Source organism: Cynocephalus volans, chromosome 9 (genome assembly GCF_027409185.1).
Source record: "Cynocephalus volans isolate mCynVol1 chromosome 9, mCynVol1.pri, whole genome shotgun sequence".
NCBI classification, from domain to species: domain Eukaryota; kingdom Metazoa; phylum Chordata; class Mammalia; order Dermoptera; family Cynocephalidae; genus Cynocephalus; species Cynocephalus volans.
The window spans coordinates 134660632-134675053 of record NC_084468.1 but is presented as its reverse complement, the minus strand read 5'-3'; the positions used below and the strand labels follow the sequence as shown (position 1 = coordinate 134675053).

General features: G+C 35.5%; 1 protein-coding gene across 1 annotated transcript in view; it reads left to right on the top strand.

Annotated features, from left to right (window-relative positions):
- FBXW7 (F-box and WD repeat domain containing 7) overlaps positions 1–14422 on the top strand; it is a 228258-nt gene that overhangs the window by 137254 nt on the left and 76582 nt on the right. The window contains exon 2 of the mRNA XM_063108224.1: positions 1224–1811. Coding sequence (XP_062964294.1) covers positions 1293–1811 — 519 coding nt within the window. The 5' untranslated portion in view covers positions 1224–1292. The remainder of the gene's footprint in view (positions 1–1223; positions 1812–14422) is intronic.

Sequence of the window (14422 nt, the reverse complement as noted above, 5' to 3'; positions counted from 1 at the left end):
AAGCATCTGTAATACCACTGACTAAAATGCAATTTATTTTGGAATATTGTCTTCTGGTCTTTATGCAGTTTAAAAATCATACTGTGGTCATATAATTTCCCCCCCAATATAATATAACATAATATGAACATCCACGTTTTAACAAATTTTTCATGAACATCATTTTTAAGCATTGTATTCTAATATATCCATGTCATGGATTTCTTTATCTTGAACTTTTGGGTTTTGATTTTTATTTACATTTATTTTTACCTTTATTTTTTGCTTTTATGGATAAAGCTGCAGTGAGCATCCTCTGTATAATTTTTTTTTTCTGTTTTAGGATTACTTCATTAGAATAGATTGCCAGAAGTGGAGTTACTGGGTCAGAGGGTATGAACTTATAAACTCTTTTCCTTTTTAAAAAATTAATTTTTTGCTTATTTGCTGTCCAGTCAATTTACATTCATTGTGAAAAATGAAAATGATAATGATATACTTGTTACCTGTCAGAAAACTGTGTCTGAAGGGAAGATTCTATGATCAAAGAACTTTGGGAAATTCTCAGGGTAAAAAAGCCTTTTTAATTTGATTTATTTTACCTCAGCATTTCCTGAACTTAACTGAGCACTAAATAGTTTTTTTGTGATATATACTTCTTAACATTTGTGGAAATTTTATACAGGACATAGTTCATGAAATACTGATCTAAAATCTAAAATCGTTTTATTGATTAAGTTATGTTTTATTGGTGAAAGCAACTAAAACTATAAAGCTTCATACTAAGAATTATTTTAAAAAGATTAAAATCAAGCTGTTTACTATATGGTTTTTCTGTGTATCTTTATAAAGTCTCATAAGTTTTACAATTTAAACTTTGTATATTGATTAGTAAAGAACATCTTAATGCCTTGATGGCATAAAATACTTTTTACAATCTTTTTGTTTGTTTGCAAAATAGGTCTAGTTTTCTTAAACTTGGACTAATTACTTATATAAGTGCAACAAAAATAGTGATTGACCATATAGGCTCTTTTTAAGTCTGCTTTGTTGGAACATTTTAGAATCTTTAATGATATTTAGAATGTAGACATACGAGGATACTTCAAAAAGTTCGTGAAAAAATTGAATTAAAAGATAATATGAATCCTTCCATGATCTTTTCGAAGACTCCTCGTGTAACATGAAAACGGAGATAATGTAGATCGTACAAACCTTGTTTTTTCCCCCATTTTTCCCTGCAGAATGTGAAAACCTTTGCATCTTCTGATAGTCTAGCCAAGGTCCAAGAAGTAGCAAGCTGGCTTTTGGAAATGAATCAGGAACTGCTCTCTGTGGGCAGCAAAAGACGACGAACTGGAGGCTCTCTGAGAGGTAACCCTTCCTCAAGCCAGGTAGATGAGGAACAGATGAATCGTGTGGTAGAGGAGGAACAGCAGCAGCAGCAGCAGCAGCAGCAGCAACTAAGACAACAAGAGGAGGAGCACACTGCTAGGAATGGTGAAGTTGTTGGAGCAGAACCTAGACCTGGAGATCAAAATGATTCCCAGCAAGGACAATTGGAAGAAAACAATAATCGATTTATTTCTGTAGATGAGGACTCCTCAGGAAACCAAGAAGAACAAGAGGAAGATGAAGAACATACCGGTGAACAAGATGAGGAGGATGAAGAAGAGGAGGAAATGGACCAGGAGAGTGATGATTTTGATCAGTCTGATGACAGTAGCAGAGAAGATGAACATACACATAGTAACAGTGTCACAAACTCCAGTAGTATTGCAGACCTGCCCATTCACCAACTCTCCTCTCCGTTCTATACAAAGACAACAAAAGTGAGTATATTCAATCTACTGTTAACCTGAAAAACTTTACATATCTATTTTAAGTGTAATGAAACTTTTCTCACAGTCTTTGTATTACTGCAAACTAATCTTCAGATGTGTAGTAGTAAAGTGAACTAATTTTTGTTTTACAGAAGGTATCAGTTGGTATTACAAATAGAAAGACTGATAATGGCACAATCTTATAAAAAATGGAAAGAAGGTTAATTGACTGTGTTACTGTGAAAAATCATTAACATCAAATTGTCTCCTAAACTTTGCTCCCAGACAGGGGTCAGTAGGTTGTGTGAGGTGTAGAGGGTTGAAGTGAGACATGATTTGTGCAAATCAAGTAATAAATAATCTTTTTATTTATAAAATGCAGCCAGTGGCATGGGCTGTATATTCCCAAGTGTTACTACTCCAAGGCATAAGTTACTGGAAGTTGCCTCAAATTAATTCTGTTTTTTAATTTAACATTAGGAAATTAGATGGAAATCATGAATATCCATGTAGAATAGACTCATGAATTAAACTATATTATAGAAAGGAACATTTTATATTGACTAATAGCTCACTTGTTTTACAGACGTTAAAATAAATGATGGCTACAGTATTTATCCTCTTACTCCTTTTGCTTATTTTTAAGTTTTACAGTGAATCATTGATGTAGCCTATAAGCAATATACAAACAGATTTAACATCATCTCCTTTAACCCACTTGACCTGTAATGATGTATCGTACACACTTGGATTAATACTTGAATTGCTAAATCATTTTTGCTTCAGCTTGTAAAACATAAACTCTTTCTAAAACATGTTTATCCCTAATTTCCCTAGCCCATCCACTAGTTAGATTTTATTTAGCTGGTATGATCTGAGAAGGAAATGTCATCAACTTATGATTTTCATCCATTTTACCACCCCTCTCTCAAGATGTTGAAGCAGTAGCTTTGAATCTTAGCCAGATGGCTGTACTACTAACAACTACAGCCCTGTTTTGTTGGTAAGGCTCAGACCTATTATAGTGTCATTCCCCCAGCTTCTTTCACCAAGTCTTGATCTCATTCCCTCAAGGTTATTATATCGAAAGAGGGAGTTTATATCTCTTCATTTTTTTCTGAGGGTTCAGTTAGAGGAATGGGGGTTTAGTACTTAAGGTCAATTTGCATTATCTCACTTAAAAAAGAAGTTCAGTCAAAACTAAACCTTGCTGAACAATGCAAAGCTGTCACTGGTTTCTGCTACATTTTAAATTAAAAAACAAAAAAGCAAGCTAGACAAAACATGTTTTTCCAAAAGGAGAAGTCGTAATATTCTACAGGGAACCTTCTGGTACTTAGATTTGACAGGTGCTTTATCTTTCCTTTACCTTAAAGATGAAATTGTAAACAGAACTTTTAGGTCTGTCCTATATAGTTATATATAATTTTCTTTTTAAAAACAAAGCATACTGAATGTTTTTCCTCATGATTCTGAGTCATGAATAACAATTATTGTGCTGTATGTATAAGACAACAAGTGTGGACTGGGTACTAACAGTAGCAGGGATAGATGTGTATGCATTTATGTATATATGTGTCTGTATGTATGTGTGTGTATACTTTTGATATATTGTTTATCATGAAGTCATTTGCCTTCATAAGTATGGCATGAAGAATATAAAGCTGATTGCCAAGGCAGTGATGCTCTTCTACAAAGTAGGATTTCGTCTGGAATGGGCCTAAATGTTTTTCTTTTTTGTCCATTTCTGAAACTTTGCTTCAGGATCATTCCCAGAGTACTTTATTTTTCAACAATATTTTTAAAAGTCACCTATTATTGCATTGCTTAAAATGTCAGTCACCCACTTATGTAAATCTTTTTATATGATAAATAGGGAGAAACTCTTACTAGTGCAAGTGCTTTATTTTGAAAGAGTTTTAAATTCTTGATCGTTATAAACATAAGACACTTGTACAAACATTACCCTAGGTCACAGTTGCATTTAAGTCTTCTTAAACTTCAACTATTGAAAAGAGTAGAGGCATAAGAATCAATTTTTAAGATTCCATTTTTAAATGTTAATATAAGTTTAGTCTTCTATAATTTTGCCTGGCATATCTTTCAAATTTTACTTTTGGTAGTCTCCTAAACAAACCCCATGGACAACTAGACTTATTTACATACTCTTCTTGAATATGCTGCATAAGCAAGTATGTCATTAATGAGAAAAAAACTTTTGGTTCTTCCTTGCATTGGTTTATTCCTTGAAAGCATATTGAAAATTGTCAATACTCTGAGGACAGTTTTCTCCCCTAGTCACTAAAATTGTGTTCTTATGGGAGCCTATAGCAAACAATGATACATGTTAGAAATTCCAGACTTGCCTAATGTTAAAGTCAAAAGTGGTAGTAGTCGAGACTTACTCAAATCACGCTATAAATGAGGAGAGATTTTAATCCTAATCTGCCTAACTTTAAAAAAAAAAAAGCACTTTTCTTTCCCTGTGCTATGCTGCCCCCTATGGTAGAATTTGGCAACATTTATTAAATTAAATTTTTTACTAAAGATTTTCAACAGAACTGCTAGTGAAAGGTTCTAGACTCTGGAGTGTGATGGCTTTCTAATACTATTTCTCATTTGAAATCATCAGAGCTACTATTTAGAAAGTACAGAGAGTTCAGTTAACTACTCATCTTTGTAGTATTTAACACATTATTGAAGATATCCGGGCTCAAGTTGTAACAGGAAGAAATGGCAATGTAAAAAAGAAATTTGTAACAGAGATCACTCTCTCTAGAGTCCATCAAACATGCTTCTTAACAAGGGGCTGTGTGCTGGCTATTTCTCTAGATTTGACTAGTCTGCCTGCAAATTCTGTAGTCAACTTGCTTCTCCGGATATGAATGTTTGTCTCTTCAGTTACTTGTGGATTTTTTTTTTTTTCTTTTGGCAGCTGGCTGGTTTGGTGATCTCTTCGGTTTTAAGCTCCTGTGCTATATAAAAATATAACAGCCTTATATTTTTAAAAAATCTTGTTTTCTGAAGAGATATCCAGCTTGTATTAAAGAATCTTTGACATGTTTTATGCAGAGTATCAACTCATTTTCTACTAGGATGAAAAGCAAATGAGATTAGTCTTAGGCTAGGTCTTGTATTTTTTCTGATCTTTTCATGAAGAGAAATATGTTTGAACACTGATTTCTGATGCTCCCATATCTATCTTAGTGCCTTCCATCTGTTCTCACCTAACTTCATTTCTTACCTCAAATTAGTCTATTTTTTCTGTCCATTCTGATGGTTAGATTCCTCATATAACTAAACATTTTGAATAGTTTTTATCCATTTGCCTCAAGGAAGAAATAAATGTTTATTAAAACACACACACACACACACACACACACACACACACACACACACACACACACACACACACGAGGGGTCTTCAAAAAGTTCATGGAGTGATTTCCATTATCTGTCAATTCCACTTTTCCATGAACTCTTTGAAGTACCCTTGTATGTGAAGTAGTGTGTCTAGTGTATTGGAATCTAGGGCCCTAAGACCATCTCTTGTCTCTAGGTTCTGAACAATAGAGGAATCAGGCACAAGGCTCACTAGCCACTCGGGATCCACATAACAGTTTTGTTTCTGGTCCAGTATCCTCCACCCACCCCTAGAACCAGAGCTGCTGGGAAACTTTGTAAGGACAATGTGGCTAACATCTGAAATCTAATAGGGCTCTAAGTTGTACTTTGTTGTAGAATTCTAAAGAATGATGGTCTCAGAAAGTCCCCTGCCTAATCTAAGTCCCTACAAGACAGAGAACTTAAATTCCAATTCTGTAAGGTATAGACATGTCCAGAGAGCAAAAAGTGCTATTTAAGGCTATTTGTCATCTTGAAAAACATCCACTAGTAAACATGGCCTACTGAACAGCCATGTCTCCTCCTATTTTTGTGAAGGAGAAAAAACGGGAAACATTGACTCAGCTTAATTTAACCCAATTTTAAACATGTGGAGAGGATGGTGAAAGTGGGGAGATGTGGTACAATGGGTGACATGGGTTATCACCTAACGTGGTAGAGTGATAAGAGCTTTTCAGATCTGAGCTTGAATTTTGATCATGCCGTTTATTATAGACCATAAATATGTAATCTCATTGAACCTGTTTCCTTATCTGTAAAATAAGACTATAATGTTTACTTGTCAGGGTTTGTGTAAGGATTAAGTGAAATAGTATATGTAAAACAAGTAGCACAGTGCTTGGGACTCTGGGGTAGTTTACAAATATAGGCCTGTCACCTCATTTTGCCTGTCTCCTGTTCCTCAACCCTGATCTCACAAAATACACTTCATTCCCCACAGCAAATATCAATCTATGTATTTTTAATGACCTTTAACACTCAGTCATCATCTCACCCTCTAGAGGAAAAAGATATAAATAGAGAAATAAATACTTTAAAAAGGATACACAGGAGTATTGGGAGTATTATAATAAGCTGGGGCCATCTTCAATAAAAATAAAAGTACTACATAAATTTCCAAGTGGATGCTACTCATGATCTTCTCAGTTGACTGATCTGTACCATGTCCTTTCATTAAAATTTGTTTCTCTAAACTTTCTTCTTCTAATCTTTAACCAAAACTTTTGTATATTTAAAAGCTTTGTAAATCTTACATTTGGATGCCAAAGTGAATTTTAGCTTACGGTCACTTTCTAATTCCTGTTAGTGCAGTTTTAAAAACATTTGTTAACATATTTTAAACCCTGGTAGGTCTAAATGTTGGTCATGTTTAAATCTGTATCTGATTCATTGCAAATCATTAAAGATTATTATTATTATTATTATTATTATTATTATTATTATTATTATTATTATTATTATTATTATTATTATTATTATTATTTTAGCTGCTGGCCAGTATGAGGATCCAAAAAGATTATTTTTATTTAATTAAATTAATTTTTTTGGCAGCTAGACAGTATGGGTATTTGAACCCTTAGCCTTGGTGTTACAAGGCTGCACTCTAACCAACTGAACTAACTGGCCAGCCCCAAAAAGATTATTTTCATTATCGGTTTTTGTTATAGTCTAAAGAATAGAATGGGAAATTTAAAACTTGTTTGTAATGATCCATTGGTTTGTACTTTATACAGATGATAAACTTCTCTGAAGTATACACAAATATCATAAATAGTTATCCTCAAAATGTTGCTGAGGCAGATTGTTTCATATGTGTATACAGTCGACCCTTGAACAACATTGGGGTTAGGAATGTGGAACCTCTGGCAGTTGAAAATCCCCATATAAATTTTGACTCCTCCAAAACTTAACTACTGATAGCCTACTGTTGACTGGAAGCCTTACTGATAACATAAACAGTCGATTAACACATATTTTGTGTGTTTTATGCATTATGTAATTATTTTTATGCATTATATAATGTATTTATACAATAAAGTAAGCTAGAGAAAAGAAAATGTTTTTTCAAATTGCTGCAAATGTCCAAAAAATTTTCCAGTATATTTATTGAGAAAAGTACGCCTATGGACAAACAACTTTTTGACTGTGCAGCAATGGCTGCCCGGGAATGTCAGAGAAGCAGAGCTTTTGGTGCTCCTCAGAGTCAGACCTGATGGCCACCAGTGGTCCCCATTTCCCCTCTTTCATGAATCCACCACCTCTAGCTCGATACCGCTAAGCCTTGGCGAGAGCTATGGCAAGAGCAGTTGCTCGTGGTGATGGTCCTGCTGGAGAATATGAGGGTCGGGTTGGGCTGACCAGGGGGGTCTTGGGAAGCTGTAGCTGCTACCCCCTCAACGTGGCCCCTCTGAGAAGGGGGAAGGGGAGCTGGGAAACAGGGGCAGGCCAGACCTCCCCTGGCACCGCCCTTCCCCCTTCCTCCAAAAAGGAACAGATGTTCATTCTTGGGGCCAGGAGAGCTGTGGGTTAGCTTGTTAGCCACGATCCACGTGACCCAAGTTCTGCAGAATGGTGGTCATGGGAGGGGAGGACTGAAGCCCTGGCTGGTTGTCTGAATTCGTTCCCTGTTTCTGCAGGTTTCTACAACAGTCACCAGTCCCGTCTTGGAGGGGAACCCCCTGAGTTTGTTCCTCCTGAGAAAAAAAGCAAGCAACCCTTAACGAGTTATTACAACCTGGTCTGATGCTCATAGTCAAGCCATGTTACTCTCCTTTAAGATACAAACAATTTTACAGGACACCAGCCCCACACAAGGTTATCATGAGACCATGATAAAATGAGATAAAACAAAGCCATTTCCTAATTTTGTCTAAGCATAGACACAACCAAGTTCACTTTGCCACGTGCAAGGAACCCAACCATGGAATTACCACCTGCCTTCTGGCAACATCCAATCTAGAGCCAAATCTTCTTTCCTTATCCCACCCCCCAAATCACCCAACCAAAGTTCCAGTCCTATAATAGTTTCTTCCTAGAACCCTTTTGCTGAGACACCTCAAAGTTCACCTGTGGTATGTATTCTCCCTCATTGCATCAAGTAGTAAACCCAACTTGTTTAACAACAACAACAAAAGAGTCCAGATATAAGTGGACATGCACAGTTCAAACCCGAACTGTTCAAGGGTCAACTGTAATTATAATGTCCTGATCTTTTTCATGTTGTTTTTGTTGGTAGTATCGGAAGATGGTATGAATAAAGGGAATAAAGGAGCACGTTGTGATGGGTTCCATTTTTACTTCGGTAGATAATTCCAGAATTATGTTTCAAGCTCTCATCATTCACCCAGCTTTAGTTCTGCATTTCTATATGCTGGGCATCAAAACTTGAGTGGTCCACTGAAAGCTAAAAAACTAGTATTTCTTTCACCAAACCAACTTTTTATTTTCCTCCTTAGATTTTAGATCTGTTAATGTCTCTGTCTTCTGTTCACTTGGTGGAAAAATGGCTTGACTTTTTCTTATCACCTAAGCTTGTAGGTCTACTGAAGAGTTTAACTGACCTGACTGCTTAGTCTTTTTCTTACTCCCAGGCACTTGTAAGATGAAAATTGGAGGGTCAGTGTTTAAAAACGTTAAAGAGATTCTTTGCTTAGATTTCTGTTTGTACCAGGCTATAATGCCATGTCTTTGACAATGAGTTGGCAGTATGAATGATTGTATGAAATTTTTTAAATGAGTTCTTAGCTCTTTATAGGTTAGTAACTTCAATACCAACATCTGATGCCCCATTTCCCACTGATGAAGCCAAAACTGTACGTGGTTATTTGAAGTCTTCTAAAATCTTACCATAGTTTCTTTCTACCTGATTTCATCTCTGTTCCTCTCCACTTGCTTTGAATAACCCTCACCCTTGCCAGCTAGCCAGATCCTTCAAAACCCAGCCCAAATCCTGTGTTTATTTCGACACCCTTCTAGATTTAGAAAATTCGATTCCTCTGAACATATTCTTGGTTCTCTTCATGGTGCAGCGCATTTGGTATTACCTTGTGACTTTTTTTTTTGTAAGCTTCATCTTGAGTTGCATTTAATTTTTTAAACTTTTTTGAATAGTAGATATTTGATAAATTTGTCTCCAGTGCTGATTCAGGTTGAGAGTTGAAGAGTTACAAATTGCAATGTGAACAATACTCATTTCATCTCTTAAGACTTACCCAAGCTAGTCCAGAGATTATAAACAGGCATGTCATTTAAGTTGAGTTTAAGATTCAGTTATTCAATATACAGATAGTTACAATGAGGAATATTATAATACAGTTAGCAGTACTAGAGTAAGGTTGCCCTGAAGAGGTTAAAATCCTGGTTTAGGAACCATTTGCTAAGATGCAGAAATCAATTGAAGGCAATTCATGCAGCCATTAAAAAATCACATTTTTAAAGAATATTTAATAACAGGGAATGTTGGCAAATATAATTTTACTAAAAATTTAGAATTCAAAACTAAGTATACAGTATGATCCCAATTATGAGGCAAATGTGCATTCGTGTGTGTGTATATGTATATGTGTGTGTGTATATGTAATGTATATGTATATGTATATGCATGGAGAAAGGTCAGAAGAAATTATACCAGGTGTTAGGAATTACGTCTGAATGTGCTTGAATAAAGGGTTATTTCTTTTTCTTCTTATGTGCATTCAGAATTTCCCAGTCTTGTTACAGCTACAATATATTACTATTTATTAGAAAAACAACTGTATCTGCTAGAAACCAATTATTATTCTGCTTAGTCATTTTTGAACATTTCCATAATGTTTAATGCTCCTAATGGAACATTAGATAAAAAGAGGTCCCTCACAAGAAATGGTGTTATGTAATGATCTCTTCATGAAAATGCAGCTGAGTACAGTGGGAAGAGCACTGAACTCCAAGTCCTAGTATAACAATTCTTCACATCTCTAGGGGTCAGGTGTCACCCTGGCAGTTCTTTAAGGTCAGCTTAACACTTGAGAAGAGTAATTGTTAGCATGGTAGTATCTTTTCTTGCTTTTAAGGCACTGATTTTATATGTGGTTTCTTTAAAGAGTTCTTTAGCATAGCCTTGATAGCACTTTGGCTTTCCATAAAACATGAATATCTTTCATTTAAAAATCTTGAGCTGGCCGATTAGCTCAGTTGGTTAGAGTGCTGCCTTGTAATTCCAAGGTCAAGGGTTCAGATCCCTGCACCGGCCAGCTGCCAAAAAAACAAACAAACAAAAATCTTTTTGTGAGCAATTTCAGAGTCTGTCTGTTAAAACAATTCTAAAGTGCTCAGTACTTTATCAGGAAGTCACCAGTGCTTTCCCTCCCCTCCCCTATTGCCAAGTCTTCCTTTTTATCAAATTAATTAATATATTTAGACAGTTTAGGTTTTCTATCCTGCTTGTAAGTTTCCTAAGATAGAATACAAATTTCCTAAGATAGAATACAAATTGGTACCTATTTAGACAGTTCTTTATGTTAGAGTTTTTTATTTTGAGTTGACATCTGTTACTCTGCTTTGGTCCTTGTTCTTCCATTTAGAGCAGTGACAGCCTTTTTTTTAGGAAAAGGCTGCTATAATATTTATCCATAATCTTCTGTTCTCCAGACTGAGTGCCTTCTGTGTGTTTCCAAGATCACCGTCCTGGTTGCCCTTCTCTGGACAGGTTGCTGTTAAAGTGTCTTGTAGTCAACATGGTGCTGCTGAGGGTTGGCAGAGCCAGACCATTACCTGTCCTTATTCTGGAGCTCAACAGTACAATGGAAGACAGCATTGATAACAATGATATTAATAGTAGTGATAAGCCATTTATTGAGCACTATGTGTTAGGATGTTGTGCTAAATTTTATATATATAAAATCTTAACGGTCCTATGATGTAGATTCTAATTTTTAACCCTATGTCAGAAATGAGAAACAAGTGAAGAGAGGTTAAGTAATTCAGTAGTGATCAGTCAGCTGGTAAATAGTGGAGCTAGAATTGGAACTCAGATCTCATTCTGGGTCTAGGTGGTACTTTTGCTAAAATTTGAAAATTCAGTGAAACAGTATCAGTAATTTTGGGATGGGTTGGCTGTGGAATAATCCATAAAGCTGCCATCTTAATATCTGTTTTCATGCCCCCAAAAGTTGCCCCAACTAAATCTCTACTTCGGTGGTATGTTTATTATATCTCATATCACATTGTATTAAAATTGTTATTCGCCTTCCTCTTATTCAAACCCTTTGGTTTCTTATTTTCTTGCCTGACGGTATCTATCATGTATCAAGCACTCCAATAACCTAATTACTAGTCAATAAAGAATTAGTGAATAAATTTTTACTTATTACTTGCCAGTCCTTGACCATATGGATACATATGTTGTGTAGCTAGGGTTAGCGTACATACTGTTTTGCACTCTTGCTTCTTTCAGTCACCGTAATAATAACAACCTTCATCCATCCATCCATCTATCCATTTACCTACCTACCTACCTGTAACATGTTTAAACAGTCGACTTGCTTGCCTCTCTAAAATAATTTTTCCTCTTCTCCACTTTACTGAGAGTATGGCCCACCAACATGAATTTTTTCCACTATATTTTCTTTTGTCTAGTATTTCATTTGTATATTTTGTTTTTCTTCCATCCCTACAATCTGGTAGGAAGAAATACCCTTCATTTTTACAAGAAAACCCTTGCCTTGAATTATTGATACTAAAGGGCCGTGAAAATGTTTTTTGAAGATCTTACTGCATTAGCCCCCCCCCCCTTTTAAATTAATAAACTATTTCTTAGAGCAGTTTCAGGTTCACAGCAAACTTGGGTGGAAAATACAGAGGATTCCCATATGCCCCTGTCCCCACACATGAACAACCTCCCTGCTATCATCCCTTACCAGAGTGGTACGTTTGTTACAATCAGCAAACCTGCATTGAGACCTCATTATCACCCAGAATCCATAGTTTACATTAGGTTCTCTCTTGGTGTTTTGCATTCAGTGGGTTTGGACAATGTAATGACATGTACTCTTTGTTATACTGAACAGAATAGTTTTCACTGCCCTGAAAATCCTCTTTGTTCTGCCTCTTTATACCTTTCTCCCTCCAACCCCTGATCTTTTTACTGTCTCCATAGTTTTGTCTTTTCTCGATGTCATGTATTGGAATCATACAGTATATAGGCTTTTCGGATCAATTTTTTTCATATGCGTTTAAGTTTCCTCAGTGTCTTTTCATAGCTTGGTAGCTAGTTCTGTTTTAGTGCTGAATAATATTCTATTGTCTAAATGTACAATGGTGTATTTATCCACTCACCTACTGAAGTGACATTTTGGTTGGTTCCAAGTATTGGCAATTACATATAAAGCTGCTGTGAACATCTGTGTGCAGGTTATCGTGTAGACATAAGTTATCAACCTCTTTGGGTAAATGCCAAGGAATGCATTTGCTGGATCACATTATGTGTTTATTTTTGTGAGAAATTGCCAAACTGTCTTCCAAAGTGGCAGTATCGTTTTGCATTCCTACCAGCAATGAATAAGTTCCTGTTGCTCTACATCCTTGCTAGTGTTTGGTGTTGTCAGTGTTCTGGATTTTCACCATTCTAATAGGTGTGTGGTATCTCATTGTTGTTTTAACTTGCAGTTCTGTAATGACATATAATGTTGAACATCTTTTCACATGTTTACTTGCCATGCATATATCTTCTTTGGTGAAGTGTCTGTTTAGGTCTTTTGCCCGTTGCTTAATTGGCTTGTTCATTTTTTTTTGAGTTTTAAGAGTTCGTTGTATATTTTGGATTGTAGTCATTTATCACATGTATCTGTTAAAAATATTTACTCCAAGTTTGTGATTTGTCTTTTCATTCTTTTGACAGTGTCTTTCAGAGAGCAGAAGTTTTTAATTGTAATGAAATCCAGCTTATCATTTATTTCTTTCATGGATCATGCCTTCTGTGTTGTATCTAAGATGTCAGTGCTATTTCCAAGGTCATATGGGTTTTCTCCTATGTTATCTTCTAGGAATTTTATGGTTTTGCATTATACATTTAGGTCTGTGATCCATTTTGGTTAATTTTTGCAAAGGATAAAAGGTCTGTGTCTAGGTTCATTTTTCTGCACGTAGATGTCCAGTTGTTCCAGCACTGGAAGACTGTATTTGTGGAAGACTATCTTTTCTGCATTGTATTGCCTTTGCTCCTTTGTCAAAGATCAGTTGACTACATTTAAGTTGGCCTATTTCTGATCACTCTGTTCTGTTCCATTGATCTATTTGTCTATTCTTTCACCAATACCCCACCGTCTTGATTACTATAGCTTTACAATAAGTGTTGAAGTTGGACAGTGTCAATCTTCCGACTTAATTCTTCTTGAACATTGTGTTGGCAATTCAGGGTCTTTTGCCTCTTCATGTAAGTTTTAGAATCAATTTGTTGATATGCACAAAATAACTTTCTGGGATTTTTGTTTGGGATTGCATTGAATCTATACACCAAATTGGTAAAAACTGACATTGACAAATGAGTCTTCCTATACAAGAACATGGAATATATCTCCAATTATTTAGATTTTGGGTGTTTTGTTTTGCTTTTGATATTTTTAATTAGAGTTTTGTAGTTTTCCTCATACAGCTTACGTATTTTCTTAGATTTATACCTAAATATTTCATTTTTGGGGGTGCTAATGTAAATGGTATTGTGTTTCTCCTTTCAAATTTCACTTATTCATTGCTAGTATAGAGGAAAATAATTGACTTTTGTATATTAACCTTGTATCCTGCAGCCTTACTATAATTGCTTATTAGTTTTTGTTGATTCTTACAAATTTTCTATGTAGAGGATCGTGTCATCTGTGAGCCAAGGCAGCATTTTCTCCTTCTCATTCTGTATATTTTTTACTTCCTTTTCTTCTCTTACTACATTAGCTAGGACTTCTAGTGTGATCTTGAAAAGCAGTGCTTAGACAGGACATGCTTGCCTTGTTCCTGATCTTAGCAGGACAGCTTTGAGTTTCTCATTATGTTAGCTGTAGGTATTTTATAGATAGGAAGTTCCACTCTTAGTTTTGAGAGCCCTTCTATCTTTTATTCTTTTAAACATAATTGTTATATGTACAACAGATATAAATATGTACAAAATTTTAAAACCATCTTATATCCTTCAGGTTATTTCTACCCTATCCTCTCCCTCAGCAACAGGGGTTTATTTGACATTACTG